This window comes from Mus caroli, unplaced genomic scaffold (assembly GCF_900094665.2).
Source record: "Mus caroli unplaced genomic scaffold, CAROLI_EIJ_v1.1 scaffold_5981_1, whole genome shotgun sequence".
Classification (NCBI taxonomy): Eukaryota; Metazoa; Chordata; class Mammalia; order Rodentia; family Muridae; genus Mus; species Mus caroli.
In genome coordinates, this window is record NW_018391297.1 from 81,750 (window position 1) to 105,855 (window position 24,106).

At 33.5% G+C, this 24,106-nt stretch overlaps 1 protein-coding gene across 1 annotated transcript; it reads left to right on the forward strand.

The window, feature by feature from the left end:
• Positions 1-2,697: 2,697 nt before the first annotated feature.
• Positions 2,698-23,265, forward strand: LOC110289095 (vomeronasal type-2 receptor 116-like). The gene is made up of 6 exons (XM_021155293.1): positions 2,698-2,915; positions 9,622-9,916; positions 10,249-11,040; positions 11,698-11,913; positions 14,946-15,069; positions 22,337-23,265. The coding sequence occupies exons 1-6, from the start codon at positions 2,698-2,700 to the stop codon at positions 23,263-23,265; spliced, it is 2,574 nt and encodes an 857-aa protein (XP_021010952.1).
• The last annotated feature ends 841 nt before the right edge of the window (positions 23,266-24,106 follow it).

A 24,106-nucleotide genomic window follows, 5' to 3' on the forward strand; every position in this document is an offset into this window, starting at 1 on the left:
TCTGAAGTTCTCTATCTTTGTTGGGTCTTTTCGTGGTTTAGGTATCAGAGTAATTGTGGCTTTATAGAATGAGTTGGGTAGAGTACCTTCTGTTTCTATTTTGTGGAATAGTTTGTGAAGAACCTTGATTAGATCTTCTTTGAAGGTCTGATAGAACTCTGCACTAAACCCATCTGGTCCTGGGCTTTTTTTGGTTGGGAGACTATTAATGACTGCTTCTATTTCTTTAGGGGATATGGGACCCTATAGGTGGAAGAACATTATGAACTAACCAGTACCCCCAGAGCTATTGACTCTAGCTGCATATGTATCAAAAGATGGCCTAGTCGGCCATCACTGGAAAGAGAGGCCCATTGGACTTGCAAACTTTATGTGCCCCAGTACAGGGGAACGCCAGGGCCAAAAAGTGGGAGTGGGTGGGTAGGGGAGTGGGGGGGAGTGTATTGGGGACTTTTTGGATAGCATTGGAAATGTAAATGAGGAAAATACCTAATTAAAAAAAGGCAAAAAAAAAAAAAGAAAATGATTGAAAATTTATTGTCATAGATCTAAATAGACTAACAATAATTAATATAAGATGTATGTTTAACTACTTATGTCTTTGAGAATTGTTCATCAACAAGCTGTTAAATGCTTTACATGACTAAAAACATAGGTTTTTATGGTTCCCAAGAAAATCTTTTCCCAGAGTTAGTGATTTAGACAGGAGACTCAATCCATCAGAAGGTTTGAGAAGGTGGCTGCTTGCTAAAATTAGAGCATTTCTCCTTATCACTGGGAAGAGAAACATGTGTCCCTTCAACTAATATAGGACTGGTACCTACTGCCATGTCATAGTCAATGCTAGATACAAAATTTTCTCTATGATTTCCTGGAAGAGAGTTTTGGCAAATTAAAATTTCCCTTTTCCATTTTTTCCATGGAGTGACTATTTTGGATTCTTTATTGTGCCTATTTTCATGTTCATTTAAGTAGCCTGTCTCATTATAGTCTGTGTCCATGATTACATTTTTAAATTGATAATAATAGAGCTTGAATTTAAAATCCTTAGTTTAAGCTTCTACACTAAAAAAGCTACTGATATATATTGTTATTAATAATTAAGAAATTCTTGTTTGAAGTCATCTTACAAATGATTAAATCATTTAGTGCATGAAGAACAAACACTGTGGCCATGCTCTGAATTGATGCACTTAAATACGTCGATAAGCCTAACATCATCTTCAGTACATGCATTGCAGCTTAAACTTAGAATAACTAACAGGCAAAAAGCAAAAATTCTTTTCTATTTTGATAGACTTTATACAGGTAGGTAGTTCTCACACACTCAATTATCTTGAGAATGTGGCATGTAAGGTATTTTAATAAAAGAGCTTTTTGTGATAGACAAAACAAGTAAGGCAGCACTCTGTATCTGATCTAAAAAAATTATGAACAAAAGTCAATTTTCTCCTTGAGTTTGCTACAAATGTGTAAAAACTGGCCGCTAGGATGTGAAGTGCACTTTATCTTGACTGACGTAAATATACAGTTCAAACTGTGGACAAGCAACATACTGAATAGGCAATTACCCCAAATTTCATAGAAAAGGCATGAGATTCCTAAAAATTTCTGGTTCACAGTCATAATTTCTGGGCATGGCTGCCAAAATGGATGTCTGCACTGACACAGATAAACTTTGGGTGACTGTCCCAGGAGTCATTATTTCTCTGTCTTTATTTAAAACAGAAGATACTTGGTCTAAACATACTTGTTACTCAGGTGAAATTTTTCACTCACAGGAATTTCATGGTTTTGAAAAATAGATTAATGATAGAGATTCCTAAAATCAGAGTTTACATTAATCAGTGAAGTTCTGATAATATCATGCTCACAGACCTAAAAACTAACGTTTCCTTAGGTTGTCTTCTAAGTCTCAATTTTAAATGCAGTTTTAATTTTGCTCATTTTACATAATCCCTTTACAGAACTTGGACTAAGGAAGATAGAATAGAAGTAATTTACTGAAATCTATAAATACAAATGAACTAGACACTGCAGTAGTGATTCTTGCCTTGACAATTCTCATAAATTTAATTGTTGTGTGCCATTTAAAGTTATTAGAGATAAATTCATTTTCTTGGACTAAAAGCAGAAAATGTTGGTATAACATACACCAATGCTTATTGTATCAAAAGTCTTGGAAGTTGTTTCCTATAATTCACAATTTTTAGTTGCCACCAATGCTCTGCAATATATTATGTTTGAGTGGTTATACCTGCAATGCTTTCTTTTCAGCCTTTTCACTTTTCAGTTATTTGGCCTCCTATGATGTAGCCTGTGGGGAACAGCCTGAATTGTTTTTCATACTAAAGGATTCTTGATTCATATGGTTAGCCAATCATCCCAAGAGAAGATCAACCCTGAGCTCCTGCTGTCTGTAGTCTTTGCTGAAGTCATAGTGCCTTTGGCTATTGAAGAATGTGGACAAGCATAATTCCAACTTGTTTTGCACTTCAATAGAAGCCCTCAGTAGCAGAGTCCATGTGAAAAAATAGTTTCAAAATTCCCAAAGTCATCCTAAATCCCTTAGAATAATCTGAGTGACAGATAAAGTCATCAATAAACACAAAACATGCTACTTACAAAAACATGAACCAAGCATAGAGTTAGTGGACACTATTTATTCTGTATCAAGCAGACCCATGATCTACTAGGATGTTCTCTTGGATTTTTATCTTCAGACTCTTGCATATTCCAAAATTTGTCTCTGCTTTTTCCTATAATATCAGTAAATGTTATTACAAAATCTCTGAAGAATTTCACCATGAAGGAGATGTTGTAATTGGAGCATTTTTCCCACTTCACACATTCTACTCTTTGAAGAAAATGTCACATTCAACTATCCCATATTACTATTTGGACAATGTCATACAGTAAGTTTAATTATTTATTTTTTGAGTTCAGAATTCTTATAACTTTGATGGTATAATCATTAAAATTTACTAATCTTTTATATTGTATTTTGGTCAATTCACTCTTAGAATTTCTAAAATCTTTTCATCAGTTTTATTTTCCTTTTAAATTATTATCCTCACTCAGAAGGAAAGGAAATTGAAACTTGAACTGAGTTTACTTTAGTTTCTTCTTTGATTGTTAACTATAATCTCATATTTTTTACTGTTGTTATACTACAATGACTGAAGAGTTTTCTTTGTTTTGATTTTGAGGAAGAATGATTTATTCTAAGCCTGTCTATCCTTCTTGTACTTAGCATTTTCAATGTACTGATTATACTAATTGTATTAAATGATGTCACTAAATGCTCTAAGTTCTGTGTGAATTTTGTAAAACTTGAGTGAAGAGGTTATGTGTGTTACATGCAGCTGATTTCAGTGTTAACAACATCACATTTAGAAGTGGAGAATACTTCCATGCTACATAGATATTTCATCTATCTCATGTTTTTTATGTGTTTGTTTGATAATTTAAATTTTAATTTCAGTCAGCTTATCTGTGTTTATCTGTTTACTCCATTGGTTTCCAGCATTTACTCTTTTTTTGTTTGTTTGGTTTTTGGTTTTTGTTTTTTTGAGACAGGGTTTTTCTGTATAGCCCTGGCTGTCCTGGAACTCACTTTGTAGAAAAGGCTGGCCTCAAAATCAGAAATCAGCCTGCCTCTGCCTCCTGAGTGCTGGGATTAAAGGCCTGTGCCACCATGCCTGGTTTTTCTCTCGTTTTTATATATGTGTCTACCAAGGCTTTGTGACTATGACAGTTTTATCGTGGTGCTATTTCTTACTTTTAGTTAAATAATCAGGTTAGTGGATAGTGTCAGACGGGTACTGCTGAGTTCGACAAAAATATTCTTGTATGTTTCTTAATAAAGTAAATAAGATGTTTTTATCCAAGCCAGAATTCCTTTTCCAAGAATACATTGTTTTGTATGTATGGAATAGGTAGTATGGCATGGAAATAGAACAATATTTCTTATCACTCTCTGTGTACACAAGAAGAAATATGTTATTAATTGAGAGGCAGAAAATGACCAAAGGAAATACAGGAAAGATTTTAGAATCTATAAAAGGGAATCTATAAAAATAACAATTGAAAACATCAAATAAAGTATAAGGTGATTTATGGTCTATGAGAGAATACTCTGTGTTTGCTAAATCATTTGAGGTATTGAGCTATTGAATCAAAGAGAATGGAGGGGAAATATTTAGATATAAATTGAAAATTAATCATTTTATTGTTGGACACATTAATTTTCAATATATAAACATATCAAATATGGGTACATAAAATTTTTTATTTGTGTAGAATATTTAATGGTATTTCTAAATTTTTCGGGAATCATATGTTGACTCAAATGAAATCATAATATTTTCTCAAATCCTTAGTTGTCGGGGCAACTTTAGTTGTTGGGTAGGCCCCTTTCTATTTTGTTATGTTTAATGCTCCTTATAAATCCACTTTTCTTGTGCCCTTTATACTCAGCAGTTCAGGTACCAATGTGTATGGTTATGCATTTCTAATACTTTGTGCAGCAGCTAGCATTTCACTGTACAGGCTGTAGTATAGGATATGTGAGCAACTAGTTTGGTTTTACTGTTCATATGTTGATAAAATTCATGTATCGTAAAAATTCTACTTTAGGCAAGATTGTTTTTAATAGATTTTATTATTTTACTGGGGCTATGTATCATTGTGTGCAATTTTCATATTAAAAACAAGCCCATTTTCAAGAACATTTCTCATGTAGGTAATGTCATTCTGGAATATTTCTATCCTGTCTTCTCTCAGTTATATTAGCAGTAAATATGGTCCCATTCCTAACTATATTGTGATTCTGAATTGGCTTTATACTTGATTTCACTCTTCCTTTGAATTTCAGAAATGCAGTTTTCAGTATAAAATATTGACTGTTATTTAATGCAAACACAATTCCTTCATGGCCTTATTTTTATTTGAATTAACTACAAAAATTCTTTATTGGTGCCTAACCTGTTGTAACCACTTTCCTTCATTCATCACATTTGTACTTGTCCTTGACAGTGATGTCTTTTTTATGAGCTCTCTTTTTCTCTGTGTGTAGTCTAAGGACGACCTAATCTGCAGTGTTATAGTCAATCAAAATTTAAAAATGCAAACAAAAGCAGCTCATAGCATATATTTCAGGCTTGCTGCATAAGTTTGTTTGGCAAGTCCTTACTGTGGTAAGGATTAATGGACCATTTTGTCAGCACTGTAAAGTTTATTTTACCATTCATCTTCGAGAAGTGGATGTGTGCTTCCAGCTAGAAGATTTACATTCTATAACTAATAAGACAGATGTAGAGTGATTTTACCTAAAATCTTTCTTGGAGAAAATTATAATCTTTCCTGTGGAAGAATATTAAAAATTGGGTAAACTATTTCACATCATTTATTAGATAACTACAATTGTGTGTGTGTGCACTCAAAGGGATGCTTCCGTTTTTTGTTTTTTTTTTAATTTTGTGTCTGTGTGAGGATACAGGTATGTTTGTGTGTTTCTTTGTGAGTTTTTGTGGTTGGACCTGTGAGTGAATTTTTGCATGTGTGTGTATGCATGACTTGCAAGTTCAAGTCCTCCTGGGCAATTAATGGAAGAAGACTCCATGAAATTAAAATGATACAGGAAGTGCATAAGAATTTACCTGGAGAGAATGAAAGGGGGAAATTATGCAATCATTTTATAATCTCAAGAGTATAAATGATAAAAATAGTTTTCATTTTCAAAATAAATTTATTATAAAGCATGTGCTTTGCGAATTAGGTATGAAAAAGGGAGGGCTCAAGTCTGTTTTATTGAAGTTGACTCTGATCACTGTTCTGTGACTGTAGATATTGAGTTAATCTGCTCAATTATTAGTGATTGTTATTTAATTCCTTGCATATACAGAATTCTCAAAAATTGTAAATATATTTAACTTTTTATATGTATTTATTTGAATATATAATGTTTATGCAAGAGAAAATGTCATTGATATTATTTCTCAAATTAAAAATGCTAATTATCATTTTTCCTCCAGAATATATTATCACATATACATTTTATTTGTATGCTTTACTTTAAAATAAATATGTGTTAATTTTTATGGTTTTAGTCTTTTATATCAAATAACTTTATTAATTATTCATATAAAATGAAGTTAATTTCAAAATACATGCATGCATTAACAAAATAGGATTTTAGTTAATTTTATAGATATACTCAAGTAGGTGGTCTGAACAATTTTCCTATACCCAGCATGCTAGGTTTTTGATCTTGCTTTTCTGTTTCAGCACCTCAATTGCTTACCATCATATTGATATTATTATAAATACTTTTTCTCTTTTTTTTGTGTGTGTTTGTGTATTTGTTCATGTGTGACTATGTGACCCTGTCATTTTCAAACCAATTGAGTCCATTTCTTGTGTTAGATTCTCAAGATTTGGATGTTTGTTTACTGGCTAAAATTATTCTGGGCATCAAACTTGGTTTCTCTGGAAAAATGACACCATTAATTGCTGAGCAAGTCCTCCTCCCCACCATAAAAATATTGTTTGTGCTTATTAACCTTTTTATTATAGATGAACTCCTACTTAGTCCTTCTCTGAGAACTCTGCCAGTCTCCCATGTGTCAGTAGTTAATTACTTCTACATAGTAACCAGACTTCTTTTTACTCAAAGTACATTCAAAGAGTTTGTAAAACAGTTAAGCAAAAGTCATAAAAGGGGAACTATGTTTTAGTATAGGTGCTAGGACAAAAGATAAAATATTGGCTGATTTTATCTATACAAAATTTTACTAATAACTTTGTTATGTTTTTTTTTTAAATTTTCAATGAACCTGTGTGTATGTGTGACAGATGATTATACTGACATTCTTCAGTTTGTAAAAATGATCAGTCCTTTGTTTCAAGAGAGGGAACTTTAGATATGAATGTATGGGAGAAAACAGAGTTAGATATTAACAACTGGATTAGAGAAAATGGAGGACTAGGTGTGCCCCTTACAGCATTTGGTATTTGGACTGTTCTTAGGAAGGGATTGACAGATGACAAAAAAGCCATATGTACTCAGGTATCATTACATTCCCATCCTTGTGAGGAGTATTGGTTAATACCGTCTCCATCAGGATCTAAGAACAATATTTATTCCTTGACATAAAAGTCTACGAAAAGTAGTTCAGGAGAGGAGAGGCTAATGAAAAATCAAACAAAAAAAATTAAAATCAACTTATGAAGAGGAAACTGAAGAAATGAAACAGACAAAATATAAAAAAAAAACATAACTGGCTTACACTTAAGCATTTAAATATAAATCTATAAGACTCCCTTAAAGATATAAAAAGCAACCAAAGAAGTCTACAGGATCTGCTGCTGGTTTACTCCAAACTCCACAACAGAGTAAAGTTGTTAAACTATTTCCCAGAGAGTATGGAGAATAAGAAAGAGAAGAAGGATCTCTTATGGAACCATTGACATTTAAATTGCTTATGACTCCTCATGATTAGCTTAAAATAGCCATAACTTGCCTAAGTAAAGAACAATTTTATATATATATATATGTGTGTGTGTGTGTGTGTGTGTGTGTGTGTGTATGAACTTGACTGAAAATCAGTTATCTAAGATGTCTGAAAAAAGAGTAAAATATATTAAAATATGAAATGTTTATGGGAATGGGGGGGTATTTTGAAGAAAAATAAACTCACAAAAAAGTGACAAAGGAAGTTTTGGTAAAAAATGCAGCTGCAAGTCCAGAAGCATAAAGATGCATGCCTAGTAGAGATACCATATTTTCAAAAGGCTTGATAATATAATAAAGAAACCAAAAGATCTATTGAGGACAATCCTTGCTCAACTGATAGAGGATCTGAAACAAAAGATATTGTTTTAAAAGATATGTCCTTTGAAATTGCTACACCCACTTGATAATCTCTACTAAAGACAATTTAAAAGTCTGAAATTTATTGAAAACATTTGCTGAGATTTCTACTTCTTATTTTCAAGGTATATTCATTATAAAACCTCAGGAGGCCAGAACACTATCCAAAATCTTATTAATCAACGACAGAATATTTAGTAAATCAGGTTTGGCTCACAAAATTAATCAGGGAAAAAGCTTGGACATAACAGCAAATAATGTCTCAGTAAGGCAGGAGGTCCCATAAATTTTAATGTTCCTGGCACCACAGAGAACAGAAATCCAATTGGATATCCACCTGGTATGAAAGAGTACCAGTGGCAGAAAGATTGCCAAACTAGCTTTCAGAAATAGGTCACTGCCCTATTTCGTGCTTTTGTAATCCCTAATAATATAAGAATCTTATCAAGGCAGGGAAACTGTGAGGAACCCACCCTATGCCCCTTAAACAATATTGGAATTCTACAACCTCATGCAACCAATCCATTTGACATTGGAGACCTATCTAACAGCTGCATCAAACAAACATTGGCAGTACAAGACTTAACATCCACAGAAATATTTATATTCTGACTCCTTCTCAAACAGGTTAACTCAATCATTAAGAATGTAAAATGATTTTACTCACACAAGAAACCTTTACATAACCAGTGGAGCCTATGACAGTAGTTTTTGGCTTTTAAATACTAAGAACAAACCCCTCTTAAAAAGTGTCCAGTTTTAATAGATATTTTACCATTTTAGGCCAAATTTTCAGAATTACAAATCTTACTTCTATTTAGAGATTGCCTTTTCTCTATTAGACATGTTCAAGTTTCCAGTATGTTTTCTGGTCCAAGGCATGGAGCTAAGGATCAATTTAATTCATTAACAAAATATTTTTGATGGTTTTAGGAAGGAAAATTAGAAAAGTCTTACAACATAATGAAATCACCTCTGCACTCAGAAAGACTGCTCCTGACAAAGTTTAATACAATTCTTAATCAAGATCTCTGTGTACTCCCTTGGTATCTTTGAGGGTCAGCCATCCCAGAATAAGATTTATCTGAAGGAAATCACATTGAAGAAACCTGACTCTGCTTTTAGAAATTATCAAATAGCAATACTTTTGTGCTGTTAGTACAAATGGGCCCCAGAGATTCATGTATGTGAATGCCTGGCCCATACTGAGTTGCCTTAAAGGAGTAGCTGTGGCCTTTGTAGAGTTACTGTGTCCCTATAAAAATAGTGATTTAGAACTCTAAGAAGTTCAGTTTTGTCTAGGGCCTTCACTTCTGCTGCTTGAGGATAAAAATGTATAACTCTCAGGTTCTTGTCAAAGACCATTTCTGTCTGCACATTGCAATGCTTCCCACCAGGATTAAATGGACAAGATCTCTCAAAGTGTAAGTTTTCCTTAATAAGGCATTCCAGTAGATGTGATATTTTGGGGAAAAAGATTCCTGATTCGTAAACAAAATGTGTAAGAGTCAACTATGAAATATAAATAACATATGCTTTAAAGACCAAAAAAAAAATGAGTAGTAAATGTAAAGGAGCCTGCTTAAACCTAACATATTTACCTAATCCAGTTCATCTGTTCATGGTAAGGAAATTAAATTACATATTTTATAGATTCCAAACTAAAGTATATAATTTACTGTACTAAATATGTAGATGTGTATGGTAAAGTTGATCATTATCTTAACATTTTTATGCCACTTAAACAGATATAACTTTAAGAACTACCAGTATATTCTTGCTCTGCAATTTGCCATTGAGGAGATCAATGGGAATCCCAATCTTTTACCCAACATATCTCTTGGATTCAATTTCTACAATGTCAGATTCACTGGAAAGTACATTCATAGCAATACTTTTAATTGGCTCACAGCTCTAGGTGGCAGAAATTATATACCTAATTATAATTGTAAAAAGAGAAATTTCACTGCTGCACTCACAGGAACATCATGGATAACATCTGCTCAAATTGGAACATTGCTTCAACTCTTTAAATTTCCACAGGTGAGAAAATTTGGATTTTGGGAACTGAGAATCAGTTCTCTTTGTTCGTGTTATTGGTGACTTTAAACTGAAAGAATGGTTTATCAATTATCTAAACCTCAAAGCAATACTCACAACATGGAGTTCAATCAAGGTTTCTCTTGCTTTTAAGAGAATTATTTATGTAGTAAATGAAGTCAGGTAAGTCCTTGAAAATTAGAGGCCTAACAAAAATTTCTGTTGAATGTAGTATTTGTAATGTCCCTCTAAAATATTATCCTATCTTCTATTCTTTCAGGAATAAAATGTATTTAGATGTTAATATTCTTTTTCTTCTTTCCAATTTGCTTCAGATTAGTTTTGGACCTTATGATCTTCTCCTGAGTGACCGTGGTCAGTATCCTTATCTCTACCAGATGGCCCCCAAAGACACTTCCATTTCACTTGCCATTGTTTCATTGATAGTTCATTTTAGGTGGTCATGGGTTGGTCTCATTCTTCCCGATGACCACAAAGGAAATAAAATTCTATCAGATTTTAGGGAGGAGATGGAGAGAAATGGCATCTGCCTAGCTTTTGTTAAAATGACCTCAGAAACATGGACTTCATATGTTGCCAAATTCTGGGAAAATATGGATGAGACTAATGTAACAATTATTTATGGTGAGATTGATTCACTGGAAGGTATAATGAGGAATATTGAGCAAAGGTTATTAACATGGAATGTCTGGATCATGAACATTGAACATCATGTTATTGATAGAGCTGATTATTTCATGTTAGACTCATTCCATGGGAGCCTCATTTTTAAGCACAATTATAGAGAGAATTTTGAATTTACCAAATTTATTCAAACAGTTAATCCCAATAAATATCCAGAAGACATTTATCTTCCTAAGCTCTGGTATTTGTTCTTCAAATGTTCATTTGCTGACACTAATTGTCATGTGTTGGAAAACTGTCAAACCAATGCTTCTTTGGATGTGTTCCCTCGTCACATATTTGATGTGGCCATGAATGCAGAGAGCACAATTATTTATAATGGTGTATATGCTGTGGCTTACAGCCTCCGTGAGATGAGACTTCAGCAACTTCAAATGCAACCATATGAAAATCACAATGGGATGGTGTTCTTTCCATGGCAGGTAATAACCTTTCTACTGTATTTTATTGTCAGCACTCTGGCATAAGAGATTTGCAACAACACTAACTTAGGCAATGTAAAATTTATTTATGTTGTCCACAATCAAGAACTCTTTATGTTTCTAATCTTACACAGACGTCAAGATAGTTTCAAATGTATGATGTTTTGAAATCATGTGAAAGATACCAGGAGTAAATATGCTTTGTGAAAATCAAGTTCTTTTCATTAAATCTAGCTTTGCAGCCTCCTTACGGTAATAGAGGGCAATTAATATACTCATTGCTTTATATATTTGCTAAAAAAGAAATAATAACAGGGACACATGTGAAAAAATGATGGCTTGTTTATATAGAAATGATGCCTTTTAATTAATTTCTTGGCATCAGTATCCTCATTTTGGACACTTGTTCTGAACATATTCTAAATGCAAATGAGTATTGCTAGGTTTCAAAAAAGTTCATCTTTTTATAGATCAGTTGTCATTGATTGCGTACTTGATCTTTGTTCTAAGTTTTCACTTGAAGACCAATAATAATGGTATTGTGAATAGTCAGGTTTTCACTAAGTCATCATTAATGGAATCTTCATTAATGTTGATGTTCACAACAGAATTTAACCCTCATGAACAATGAAATATAAAATTATGTTTCTCTTTAAGCTTAACACTTTCCTGAAGGATATTGAGGTGAAAGACAAAAGGAGTTTAGATTGGAGACAGACAATAGATACAGAGTATGACATTCTTAACATTTGGAATTTGCCAAAGGGTCTTGGATTAAAAGTGAAAATAGGATCCTTTTCTGCAAATGCTCCCCATGGTCAACAGTTGTCTCTATCTGAACAGATGATACAATGGCCAGCAACATTTTCAGAGGTGGGATATGTATTATCTAAATGCTTTGTGCTTATATTATTGAAACAATTATGTTCTCTGATATAATGATGATTGACTCATGTTCCATTACACTTGGAGTATCAGTATAAAACATTTTAAAGTAATTGTATTATACTGGCTTTTTATTTTCCTTGATTAAGATCAACAGAAGAATACAGTGTTCAATAAATCCCCCATTGCTCACTCATATGAGGAATATGTTTCCTCATTTGTCAAACATCACATATGGGACAGGTGCTAAGAGAAAATTTTTATCTCCAAATGACACATGTGTTAATGTGCTGGAGGAAAATCTCTTTTGGGGATTAGTATCATAAAACAATATTAGAATTATTTTTTATTGTTCATTCAAACACTGTGACCAAAAATAACTTTTATAAGACAGACTATATTTTGTTTTATGGTTCTAGAAGAACCAGAGTCTGCAAAGGATAGAAGAATAACAACAAATGGTTATAATGGAGAATGGCTTAGGAAATGGAGAGATAATGTTTATAGCCCCACGTATGAAGTGTAAAAAAATTCGTATCCTAGAATTAAGGAAACATATTTTCATTTTTCTATTCCCAAATAGTGTCCTGATTTTCTCACCAAGTCCGAATCCCCTAAATATTCTATAACTTTCCATACAATGTCACCAAATAGGAAATAAGCATTAAAATGATTTGCACTATATGGAATATCATTCTTTAAAAATATCATATAATATCTACATTAGCAATTCATAATTGTCCTTCGATTTTCAATATGTGCTATCTCATCGAAAGTATAATAATAATTTGAAAGACCTTACAGACCTATGTGAGAGTGCAGGGCATTATATTTGAATATGCGTGGTTTTCATATGAAAGAGTGTACAAATGAAATATCATCCTCTGAATGTAGGATGCAATGAATACTGCCGCTCTCTTCTCTCTTCTCTGCAATTGTGACATACTTACAATAAGTATTTACTAGAACGTTTCATCTTAGCTAAATTTATCTCTATATCTATTCCTATAAATATATGTTTATTTGCTTCCATAACAATTTTAAATCCTCTCAAATTGACAGTCATAATTCACAACAATGGCAGAAGCTGAGATGCTCAACACTGTTGTCAGAAAGTATAAAATTAGTATTAGGCTAGATGGACCCCATGGATTCCAATATCATGTTCCTAGTCACTAATATTTCACAGACTATAGTTTGTTTTATGGTTCGAGAAGAATCAGAGTCTGCAAAGGATAGAAGAATAACAACAAATGGTTATAATGGAGAGAGGCTTAGGAAATGAAGAGATAATGTTTCTAGCCCCAAGTATGAACTGTAAAAATATTCGTATCCTAGAATTAAGGAAACATTTCCATTTTTCCATTCCCAAATAGTGTCCTGATTCTGTCATCAAGTCTGAATCCCCTGAATATTCTATAACTTTCCATACAATGTCACCAAATAGGAAATAAGCATTAAAATGATTTGCCCTATATGGAATATTGTTCTTTAAAAATATCATATAATATCTACATTAGCCTTCCTTAATTGTCCTTCGATTCTCAATATGTGCTATCTCATCGAAAGTATAATAATGTTTGAAAGACCGTGCAGACCTATGTGAGAGTGCAGGGCATTATATTTGAATATGCATGGTTTTCATATGAAAGAGTGTACAAATGATATATTATCCTCTGAATGGAGGAAGCAATGGATACTGCAGCTCTCTTCTCTGCAATTGTGACATTCTTACAATAAGTAGTGACAATTAAATTTTTACTAGGATGTTTCATCTTTGCTAAATTTATCTACAAATTTCTTCCTACAAATGTATGTTTATTTGCTGAGATGCTCAACACTATTGTCAGAAAGTACAAAATTAGTATTAGGCTAGATGGACCCCATGGATTCCAATATTATGTTCCTAGTCACTAATGTTTCACAAATATGTCCTTAATTCATTAAGATCCCAATTTTTTAGCACTGTGATAATTGTCAGACCAAAATTTAAACACTTTTGTCTTCTCAAGGGCATTGTCTGTTAAAATTTTAAATTCCTTTTAAAAATTGTATTGGTTATTTTATATATTTACATTTCAAATGTTATCCCCCTTCATAGTTTCTCATCTATAAACCCCCTTTACATCCCCCATCCCCAGATTCCATGAGGGTGTTCCTCCTACCCCCATACTCCTGCATCATCACACTAGCAATGTCATTCTGCTCTGAAGGCTGGGCATCAAGCCTTCAAAGGACCAAAGCACTCTACTCCCACTTTTGCCAGATATGGTCATAGTCTCTTAGTCTCTTACATATACTGCTGGAGTCATGGATTCCTATATCCATATTCTTTGGTTGGTGAATTAGTACCTGAGAGCTCTGGGGATTATTATTGCTATTGTTGTTTTACCTATGGGGTTGCAAAACCTTTCAGATCTTCAGTCCTTAGCTACCACATTGGAGTCCCTATACTCAGTCAGATGGCTGACTGCAAACATCCTCATCTATATTGGTAAGGCACAGCCAGATACTGTCAGGAGACAGCTACATCTGACACTTTCTGCAAGCATTTCTTGGCATTAACAATAGTGTCTTTGGTGATAGTATTTGGGATGTATCACCAGGTGGGACAGTCTGTGTTTGACCTTTCTGTCGGTCTCTGCTCAACTCTTTGACCTTGTATTTCATTTAGATAGGAGCAAATTTTGGTTCATATTTTTTAGATGGCTTGTTTCCCACATCCTTCAAACAAGGGCCTTGACTAAACTATGGATATGACCTCTAAAGGTTCTCTAACTGCTTTGTGGCATATATCAACTAAAGTCATCTCCAGTGGATCCAGGGCGTCTCTTACTTTCCAGGCATCTGGGAATTTCTGTTAGCTACACTAGCATCCCATCCCTTATTACTACAAATACTCTTTTAAATGAGTCTAATTATTAATAAAAATATTTGCTTTTAAGTGTATGAACTTAAAAAAATATTTGTTCATTTTTATAAAACCCTAAGAATTAAATAACATTATCCATTCTTCTCAGATCCCTCAGTCAGTGTGCAGTGAGAGTTGTGGGCCTGGATTCAGGAAAGTAACCCTGGAAGGCAAGGCCATCTGCTGCTACAAGTGCACTCCTTGTGCAGACAATGAGATTTCTAATGAGACAGGTAAATGCAGATTTTATGGAAAACTTCCTATTTCTCCATTGTGTTTTACAATGTGCTAGCAATTTAAAAAGATTTAAGATAAAGTCAAGTATGAGTTATATTTATTATTTTTATAGGTATTTCCATGTCATATTCATCACCATCCCCTTGAAATAGGTCAAAACACCCATTTCATATTATTCTTAATTAATATCTTTAATCCAGTGCCAATACTGATATTTGATGATATAGTATATTCCTCCGTACTTTTCAATGTTTTTAAATTTACTCTTCCTTTTAACACATTTTAATTAAGTATCACAGATTTTTTGAAAATGTATTTCAATGATTTTTAAGAACCATATAAGACTCAGATCTGTTGCATTTTCATAGAAATAATTAACAGCTCATTTCTCATTTTTATTTGTTTGATAATTTCCTACAATGTGTTTTCATCACATTCATTACTCACACTCTTCCCAGATTAATTTACCCCTTTTCTCATTCCCGGAATTTGTAATTAAAGTATCTAATACAGTTCATGATACTAATGTATACTTACATGTGTGCATGTCAATGAATGGTTGTTAACCAACCATATTCGCCACAGTGATACAGCTGATTATCTTCCAAGTAGCTATCAATTATTAATACCTCATTTTCTGGAGATTGGGGATTCTTAATGACTACCTCCAATATCTATCCTGAAATTTGCCTGGGTGAAGGCAGCATACATCTGAAACATTTTCTTTTGTTTTTAGTTTATGGGAACAATTTCTCTGTGATCAAAAAAACAGAATTATTTTGTGTTATTCTGTACACTGAAGATTTTGGTAATTTTCTGGCTTCTCTTGGATAAGATTTTTACAGATATATTTTTTTAAACTGGACCGATTAGAAAAGATTTAGGATTGTGTTCTTTTAGGGGAAGGTGCACATCTAGGGACTGGATTTAGGTTATAAAAGTCCATGTGACATCTGGACTCTATTATTTTATTTTATTTTATTTTTCCTGCATCTTCCTTCAAATCAAGATTTATCCCTGGATGCTTTTATGGTTACTTCTATTAAGTAAATGAACAAATGCTCTAAATCTATAAGTACCCACACAATTAATGATTTCATTTATTTATTTACTATCCAATCATTGTTCATACTCTGTGGCAACCCTCCCACAGTTCATTAACTCATTCCTTCAACCCTATCTTAGCCTTTCTGCTTCCTAAATTTCTGAAACTCTGTGAGATATATCCTAAGTGTCCTGTGTGTCCTTTTTTTTTTTTTTTCCAGGGGTGGTGTAATATCAACTTACTAGTGAGAACATACGATGTATGTCCTTTTGGGTCTAGGTTACTACACTCAAAATGATATTTTTAGTTTCATCCATTATCCTTCAAATCTCATTATGCCATTGATTTTAGTAACTGATTAATAATGCTACATATTCTGTATCCATTCTGTTATAGGACATGAGTTGCTTCCAGCTTTTGGGCTCTTACAAATAGGACCACTATAAACATTGGTGAGCATGTGTCCCTTGATACATTGGGCCATTTTTTAGATATATACCCAAAAGTGGTATAGGTAGGTCTATTTCCAATCTTTTGAGGAACTGCCAGATATATTTAAAGAGTGGTTGTACCAGTTTGAAACCCCAAAATTATGGGATGGATCCTCAGTTGGGGCAATCTAAGAATGTCATTCCTTCAGTCTCTGCTCTGAACTTTATCCCTGTAATTCCTTCCATGAATATTTTGTTCCCTCTTCTAAGAAGGATTGATTTATCTACCCATTTGTCCTCCTTCTTCTTACGTTCCATGTGTTTTACAATTTTTTTTCTTGGCTATTCTGAATTTCTGGGCTAATATCCTCTTATCAATGAGAGAATATCATGTGTTTTCTTTTGTGACTTGGTTATCTCACATAGGATTATATCCTCCAGATCCATCCATTTGTCTAAGAATTGTATAAATTCATTGTTTTTAATAGCTACATAGTACTGCATTGTGTAAATGTATCCTTTCCTCTGTTGAGGGACATCTCTGTTATTTCCAGCTTCTGGCTACTATAAATAAGTCTGCTATGAACATAGTGGAACATGTATCCTTATTACAAGTTGCAGCATCTTGTACGTGTATACCCAGGAGTGGTATTGCTGTATATTCCTGCAGTATTATGTCCATATTTCTGAGGAAGAGCAAAACTGATTTCCAGAGTGGCTATAGGAGCTTAGATTCCCACGAGCAATGAAGATGTGTTCCTCTTTATCCACATCCTTGCCACCCTCTGCTGTCACCTGAGTTTTTGATCTTAGCCATTAAGACTGGTGTGAGGTGGAATCTCAGGGTCGTTTTGATTTACATTTCCCTGATGATTAATGATATTTAGCATTTTTTTAGGTGCTTCTCAGGCATTCAGTATTCAGTAGAGTTATTTGGTTTTATGGAGTCTAAATTCATGAGTTCTTTATATATATTGGATATTAGCCACCTATTGGGATTTAGAATTTGTAAGGAGTTTTTCCCAATCTGTTGTTTACCAATTTGTCTTTTTGACAGTGTCTTTTGCTTTACAGAATCTTTGCAATTTTATGAGTTTTCATTTGTAGATACTTGATCTTACAGTAAAATCCCATGGTGTTCTCTTCAGGAATTTTCCCCTGTTCCCATATCTTCGAAGCTCTCCCTCACATTCTCTGCTATATATTTTAGTATCCATGGTTTTATGTGGAGTACCTTGATCCACTTATACTTGAGCTTTGTACAAGGAGATAAGAATGGATCAATTCTCCTTCCACATGCTAACCACCAGCTGAGCCAGTACCATTTGTTGTAAATATAGTCTTTTTTACACTGGATGGTTTTACCGCCTTTGTCAAAGATCAAGTGACCATACGTGTGGATTCATTTCTGTGTCTTCAATTCCATTCCATTGATATACCTGCCTGTCAATGTACTAATAAAATAAAGTTTATATTTCAATTTTTCTGTAGTATAGCTTGAGGTCAGGGATGGTGATTACACCAGAGATTCTTATATTGTTGGGGATAGTTTTTGTTATCTTAGGATTTTTGTTATGACGGAAGTATTTCCAAGTTGCCCTTTTTAACCATGAAGAATTGAGTTGGAATTTTGTTGGGGATTGGATTGAATCTTTAGATTGCTTTTGTCAGGATAACCATTTTTACTATATTATTCCTGCCAACCCATGTGCATGGGCGATCTTTCCATCTTCTGCAATCTTCTTTGATTTCTTTCTTCAGAGACTTTAAGTCCTTATCATACAAACCTTTCATTTCCTTAGAGTCACACCAAGATATTTCATATTATTTGTGGCTATTGTAAAGGGTGTTGTTTTTCCATCTTCTTTCTCAGCCTGTTTATCTTTTGAGTAGAGAAAGGGCACTGATTTTTTTTTTCAGTTAATTTTATATCAATCTACATCACTGAAGTTGTTTATCAGTTTTAGGAGTTCTCTGGTGGAATTTTTAGGGTCACTTATATATACTATCATATCATGTGCAAAGAGTGATATTTTGACTTCTTTCCAATTTATATCCATTTGACATACTTTTATTGTCTAATTGTTCTGTCTAGGACTTCAAATGCTATATTGAATATGTAGGGAGAGAGAGGGCAGCCTTGTCCAAATCCCTGATTTTAGTGGGATTGCTTCAAGTTTATCTCCATTTGGTTTGATGTTGGCTACTGGTTTGCTGTATATTGTTTTTATTATGTATAGGTATGGGCTTTGAATTCCTTATCTTTCCAAGTCCTTTATGATGAATGTGTGTTGGATATTGTCAAATGATTTTTCGGCTTCTAATGAGATGATCAGATGGCTTTTGTGTGTGTTTGTATAGTGGATTATGTTGATGGATTTCCATATATTGAACCATTTGCACAATTGCAAAATTAATAGTGAAGAGTTCCATTTTGTCCACATCCTTTCCAGCATGTTCTCTTTTCTGACTTATTGATCTCAGCCATTATTGAAATCTAAGTGTTGTTTTGATTTGCATTTCACTGATCACTAAGGACTTTAGTTCTTAAGTGCCTTTTATCCATTTGAGATTCCTCTCTTGTGAATTCTTTGGTTTTTACTGAGTTCCTTGATCCACTTAGTATTGAGTATTCTGCAATTGATGATTAAGATTCTTTTTTCATATTGCTAAATACATACTGTTAATTAGACCAGGATCATTCATGGAATATCCTTCCTTCCTTCCTTCCTTTCTTCCTTCCTTCCTTCCTTCCTTCCTTCCTTCCTTCCTTCCTTCCTTCCTTCCTTCTTTCTTTCTTTCTTTCTTTCTTTCTTTCTTTCTTTCTTTCTTTCTTTCTTCCTTCCTTCCTTCCTTCCTTCCTTCCTTCCTCTTTCTCTCTCTTTCTTTCCTTCTTTCTTCTTTATTATGTGTTATTGGCTTCATTGAAAATATAAAGTGTCCTGCTGGACATGTTGGTGCACGTCTTTAATCCCAGCACTTGGGAGGCAGATGCAGGTGGATTTCTTAGTTCAAGTCCAGCCTGGTCTACAAAGTGAGTTCCAGGACATCCAGGGCTATACAGAGGAAACCAATTTAACCATATATATATATATATATGCATATGTACATGGACTTATTTCTGGGTTTTCACTTCTAGTCCATTGAATGCTCTATCTATATATGTACCAATACAATGTGGGTTTTTTTTTTTTGATGTTTGTTTGTTTGCTTGTTTTTTTGATTGTTTGTTTTGTTTTGATTTGTTTCCACAATAGCTTGAGTTCAGGGGTTATAATTCCTTGAGTAGTTCTTTTCGTATTAAGAATTGAATTTTCAGCCGGACATGGTGATGCACACCTTTAATCCCAGAACTTGGGAGGCAGAGGAAGAAAGATTTCTGAGTTCAAGGCCAGCATGGTCTAGAAAGTCAGTTCCAGGACAGCCAAGGCTACACTGAGGAACCCTGTCTCGGAAAAACCAAAAAAAAAAAAAAAAAAAAAAAACAGATTGATTTTTCTATGCTGGGTTTTTTGTTTTTATATATGAAGTTGAGAATTGCTATTTCAACGTATGTGAAGAACTTTGTTGTAATCTTGATGGTGATTGCAGTGAATCTATTGATTGCTTTAGGTAGAATAGCAATATTTACTCTGTTAGTCTTACCAATCTCTGAGTATTGGAGTTCTCTCTATTTTCTAACATCTTCGTCAAAGTCTTTCTTGATGGACTTGAAGTTATTGTCATATATATCTTTCATTTACTTGTTAAGTGTTACATCAAGATATTTTATACGACTTCTGCATATTTTGAAGGGTATGGTTTTTCTTCTCAGTTTTGTTATCTCTTTGGCAGATGAATTCTACTAATTTGTTTGAGTGAAATTTATATCCAGCTACTTTGCTTAAGTTGTGTATTAACTGTAGAAGAACTCTGGTAGATATTTTGAGGTTGCTAATGTAAACTAACATATCATGCACAAATAGTGATACCTTGACTCCTTCTTTTCAAATGTGTGTCCTTCTGATCTGCTGTTGTTGTCTCATGGCTCTGTCTAGAACTTCAAGTACTATACTGAATAGATAATGACAGAGAAGGCATCCTTGTCTTGTCCTGTTTTAGTAGGATTGTTTCAAATATTTCTCCATATGTCAATTCTGTTATTATAAACTTCTTATCTTAGCCTCAGGTAAACTACTTAGACAAAGGCAAAGGGCATCCACACACTTCATCAAAATATTACAAGTGTAGCTCCATAGAAAAACACTTCTTCTCTGAAACCTCTAGACCCAGGCTTCTATAGTTAAAATCATCCTCAGCTACAAAGGTTTCCATATTCCTACAAGGATGGCACATTAAGCCTAACTTAAAACATTCTACTGCTTTCCATTCAAAATCTGAAAATCTAAATTCTTCCAATGAAAATTATAGACAGGTTGATCAAAGGAAAAACAGTCTAGGTACTAACATGTCTAAGTTAGGGATTTACTGCTGTAAACAATCACTTTTACACTGTCAACTTTTATCAGGAAAAAATTTTTTGGAACTGAATTACAGATTCAGAGGTTTAGTAAAACATACTCAAGTTCAGAGAGTGAAAATATCCAGACATGCATGGCACAGGAAGAGCTAAGAGTTCAATATATTCATGTAAAACATTCTAGGAAAAGCCTGATTTCAAGGTATCATGGATGAGGGTCTTAAAGGTCATTTCCACAGTGACATAATTCTTTCAACATGCCACAATTTAAAATAGTGTCACTCTTTGGGCCTAGCATATTCAATCTACCATACCAACGTAATATATTTTATAAATTTTGCTGCATCTATTTTATGTTCATCATAGTATTTATGAAATTAATAAGAATTTCCATAGCAAAGCATTGTTTTCTAAAATCTCTCACATTTTCTAAGAATAGTCTATCCATGAAAATATATGCTTGCTTTAAATGTTATGAAAACATATTATTTAGAAATGTTGAGCACTATCAAATGTAATAGTATCTATTTCATAAACTCCAGCAGAGAATGCATAGAATTTAAAAATACAAGAAATTTTATGGAGAAAAGTAAATTTAGAATTTACATAAAAGAAAGCATTAACTGGAAAACTTAGGAAAATATTTCGTGTTATCTACATATCCCATAATGAAATTAAAGCAAATCTGTGAAAAATAAGTACTATCAAGGTCACAGAAAATGTTTACAATGTAATTTAGTATTGTAGTAAATTTCAAAAGAGTTACAGCATTGTCAATAAAGACAGAGAAATATCGTATGTACAGAGATCAAATGCATTTAGGTAATAAAATTTAAATGACAACCATGAAATTTTAAGGAATTTATTGGAGGTTGAAGGGTGCCTAAATAGATATAATAGTTTTCTTTGCAAAGGTATGGCTTGAAAGTATAAATATTTTCCCACTGAAGCTCTCCCCCAGTAATGCAGAGACAGGCTCACCTGTATAGACTCAGTGGTTATTAAAATGTAATAGGTAGATGTAGGGAGCTCAAGTAATTGTGAGTTAAATCTGATAGTAGAGAAGTGAAGGTGTATGATGGTAGTATTTAAATAAGCTTGCATCAAATCCTATAGTATATGAACATAAATATGGAAAGAAATATTTAATGATCAAGGAGCAGTTCCTAAATCTAGATTTATTCATACCAGTGTACTATTACTTTGTCCATGACAAAGCAAAATACAGTGACTTCGGTGGCAGTCCCCGTATTTAGAGATGTCTAAAAATATAAGAAACCTTCATAGACTGAACTCCTGATCTCAAGGTAACCTATATTTCTGACCAGATGTAGACAAGTGTGTGAAGTGTCCAGAGAGTCATTATGCAAATAGAGAGAAGAGCAACTGCTTCCAAAAATCTGTGAGCTTTCTGGCCTATGAAGACCCCTTGGGGATTGCATTAGCAAGCATAGCTTTGTGCTTATCTGCACTCACTGCCTTTGTTATTGGCATCTTTGTGAAGCACAGACACACTCCTATTGTCAAGGCAAATAATCGAGCTCTGAGTTACATTTTGCTCATAACACTCACCTTCTGTTTCTTATGTTCTTTGAACTTCATTGGTAAGCCAACCANAGCTTCTTGCATCCTCCAGCAGACCACATTTGCAGTTGCTTTCACTATGGCTCTTGCTACTGTGTTGGCCAAAGCTATCACTGTNGTCCTTGCCTTTAAGGTCAGTTTTCCAGGGAGAATGGTAAGGTGGCTAATGATATCAAGGGGTCCAAACTACATCATTCCTATCTGCACCGTGATCCAGCTTCTTATTTGTGGAATATGGATGGCAACATCCCCACCATTCATTGACCAAGATGCTCATACTGAATATGGACACATCATCATTTTGTGCAACAAGGGCTCAGCTGTTGCCTTCCATTCGGTCCTGGGATACCTCTGCTTCATGGCCCTTGGGAGTTATGCTATGGCCTTCTTGTCTAGAAATTTGCCAGATACATTCAATGAATCCAAATTTCTGTCATTCAGTATGCTGGTGTTCTTCTGTGTCTGGATCACCTTTCTTCCTGTCTACCACAGCACTAAAGGGAGGGTCATGGTAGCCATGGAAGTATTCTCTATCTTGGCTTCCAGCACAGCACTTCTTGCCTTCATATTTGGTCACAAGTGTTACATTATCTTGTTGAGACCAGACAAGAATTCATTTAATCATATCAGGAAGAAAACACCCTCTAGAAAGAAGACTTTTCCTAAAATATAGTTGAAATATAGCTTTTATTTTAACAACTTCATGAACTGTTAAACAGTTTCTCTCAGTCTAAGACCTGATGGTCCATTCCTGAATCACATCAAATATTTGTGTCCTTTCTCAATGGAAACTCTTTCTTATTTATTGTTTTAATTTTATTAAACTTCATTAGAATTTTTTTTCTTCCTGAAATAATAAGACAGTTTTCAAAATCCATTGGAATGTAATTTCTTAATGTCTATTATTTAATCATACTAACAATTCAATTGTCCTATAATTTGTTTTTAATTTTATTACATATTTACTTTTCAATATACCCTATTTGGAAATACACAACATGATAATTGTAAATCTCTCATTGAATTTAATTAGTAAATAATGTTTTGTTTGATTTTATTTATTTATATTGAATCCATGTCCTGTCTTAAATTAAATGAAAATAATTATAATGGTATAGCATTCTAGTTCATGGCATTATGTGTAACCTACTAATTCAGTGTGAAGTTTCATTCAGACAAATATTTTATTACTCAAATTAAAATATGGGTCAACCAGAGCAATCCAGCTAGAGCCCATATTCATAGTTTGACAAAATTTGTGACATGTCCAACTATATGCAAGTTTCCTGACTACTGCCATATGAATTTAAATTAAGTCAATTTCACATATATTATATAGTATTTACTATTCTGTTGCATCAACTAATCTGAGAATTCCTGGTAACAGAACTTGTTCATGTTGTATTTTATTTTTTTTTAAATAAATTTTTCATTTGATTTTTAGTCATTCAATTTTCTCTAACCTAATTTTCTGTACACTGGTATAAAATAATTCAAAATCCCTTATACCTTTC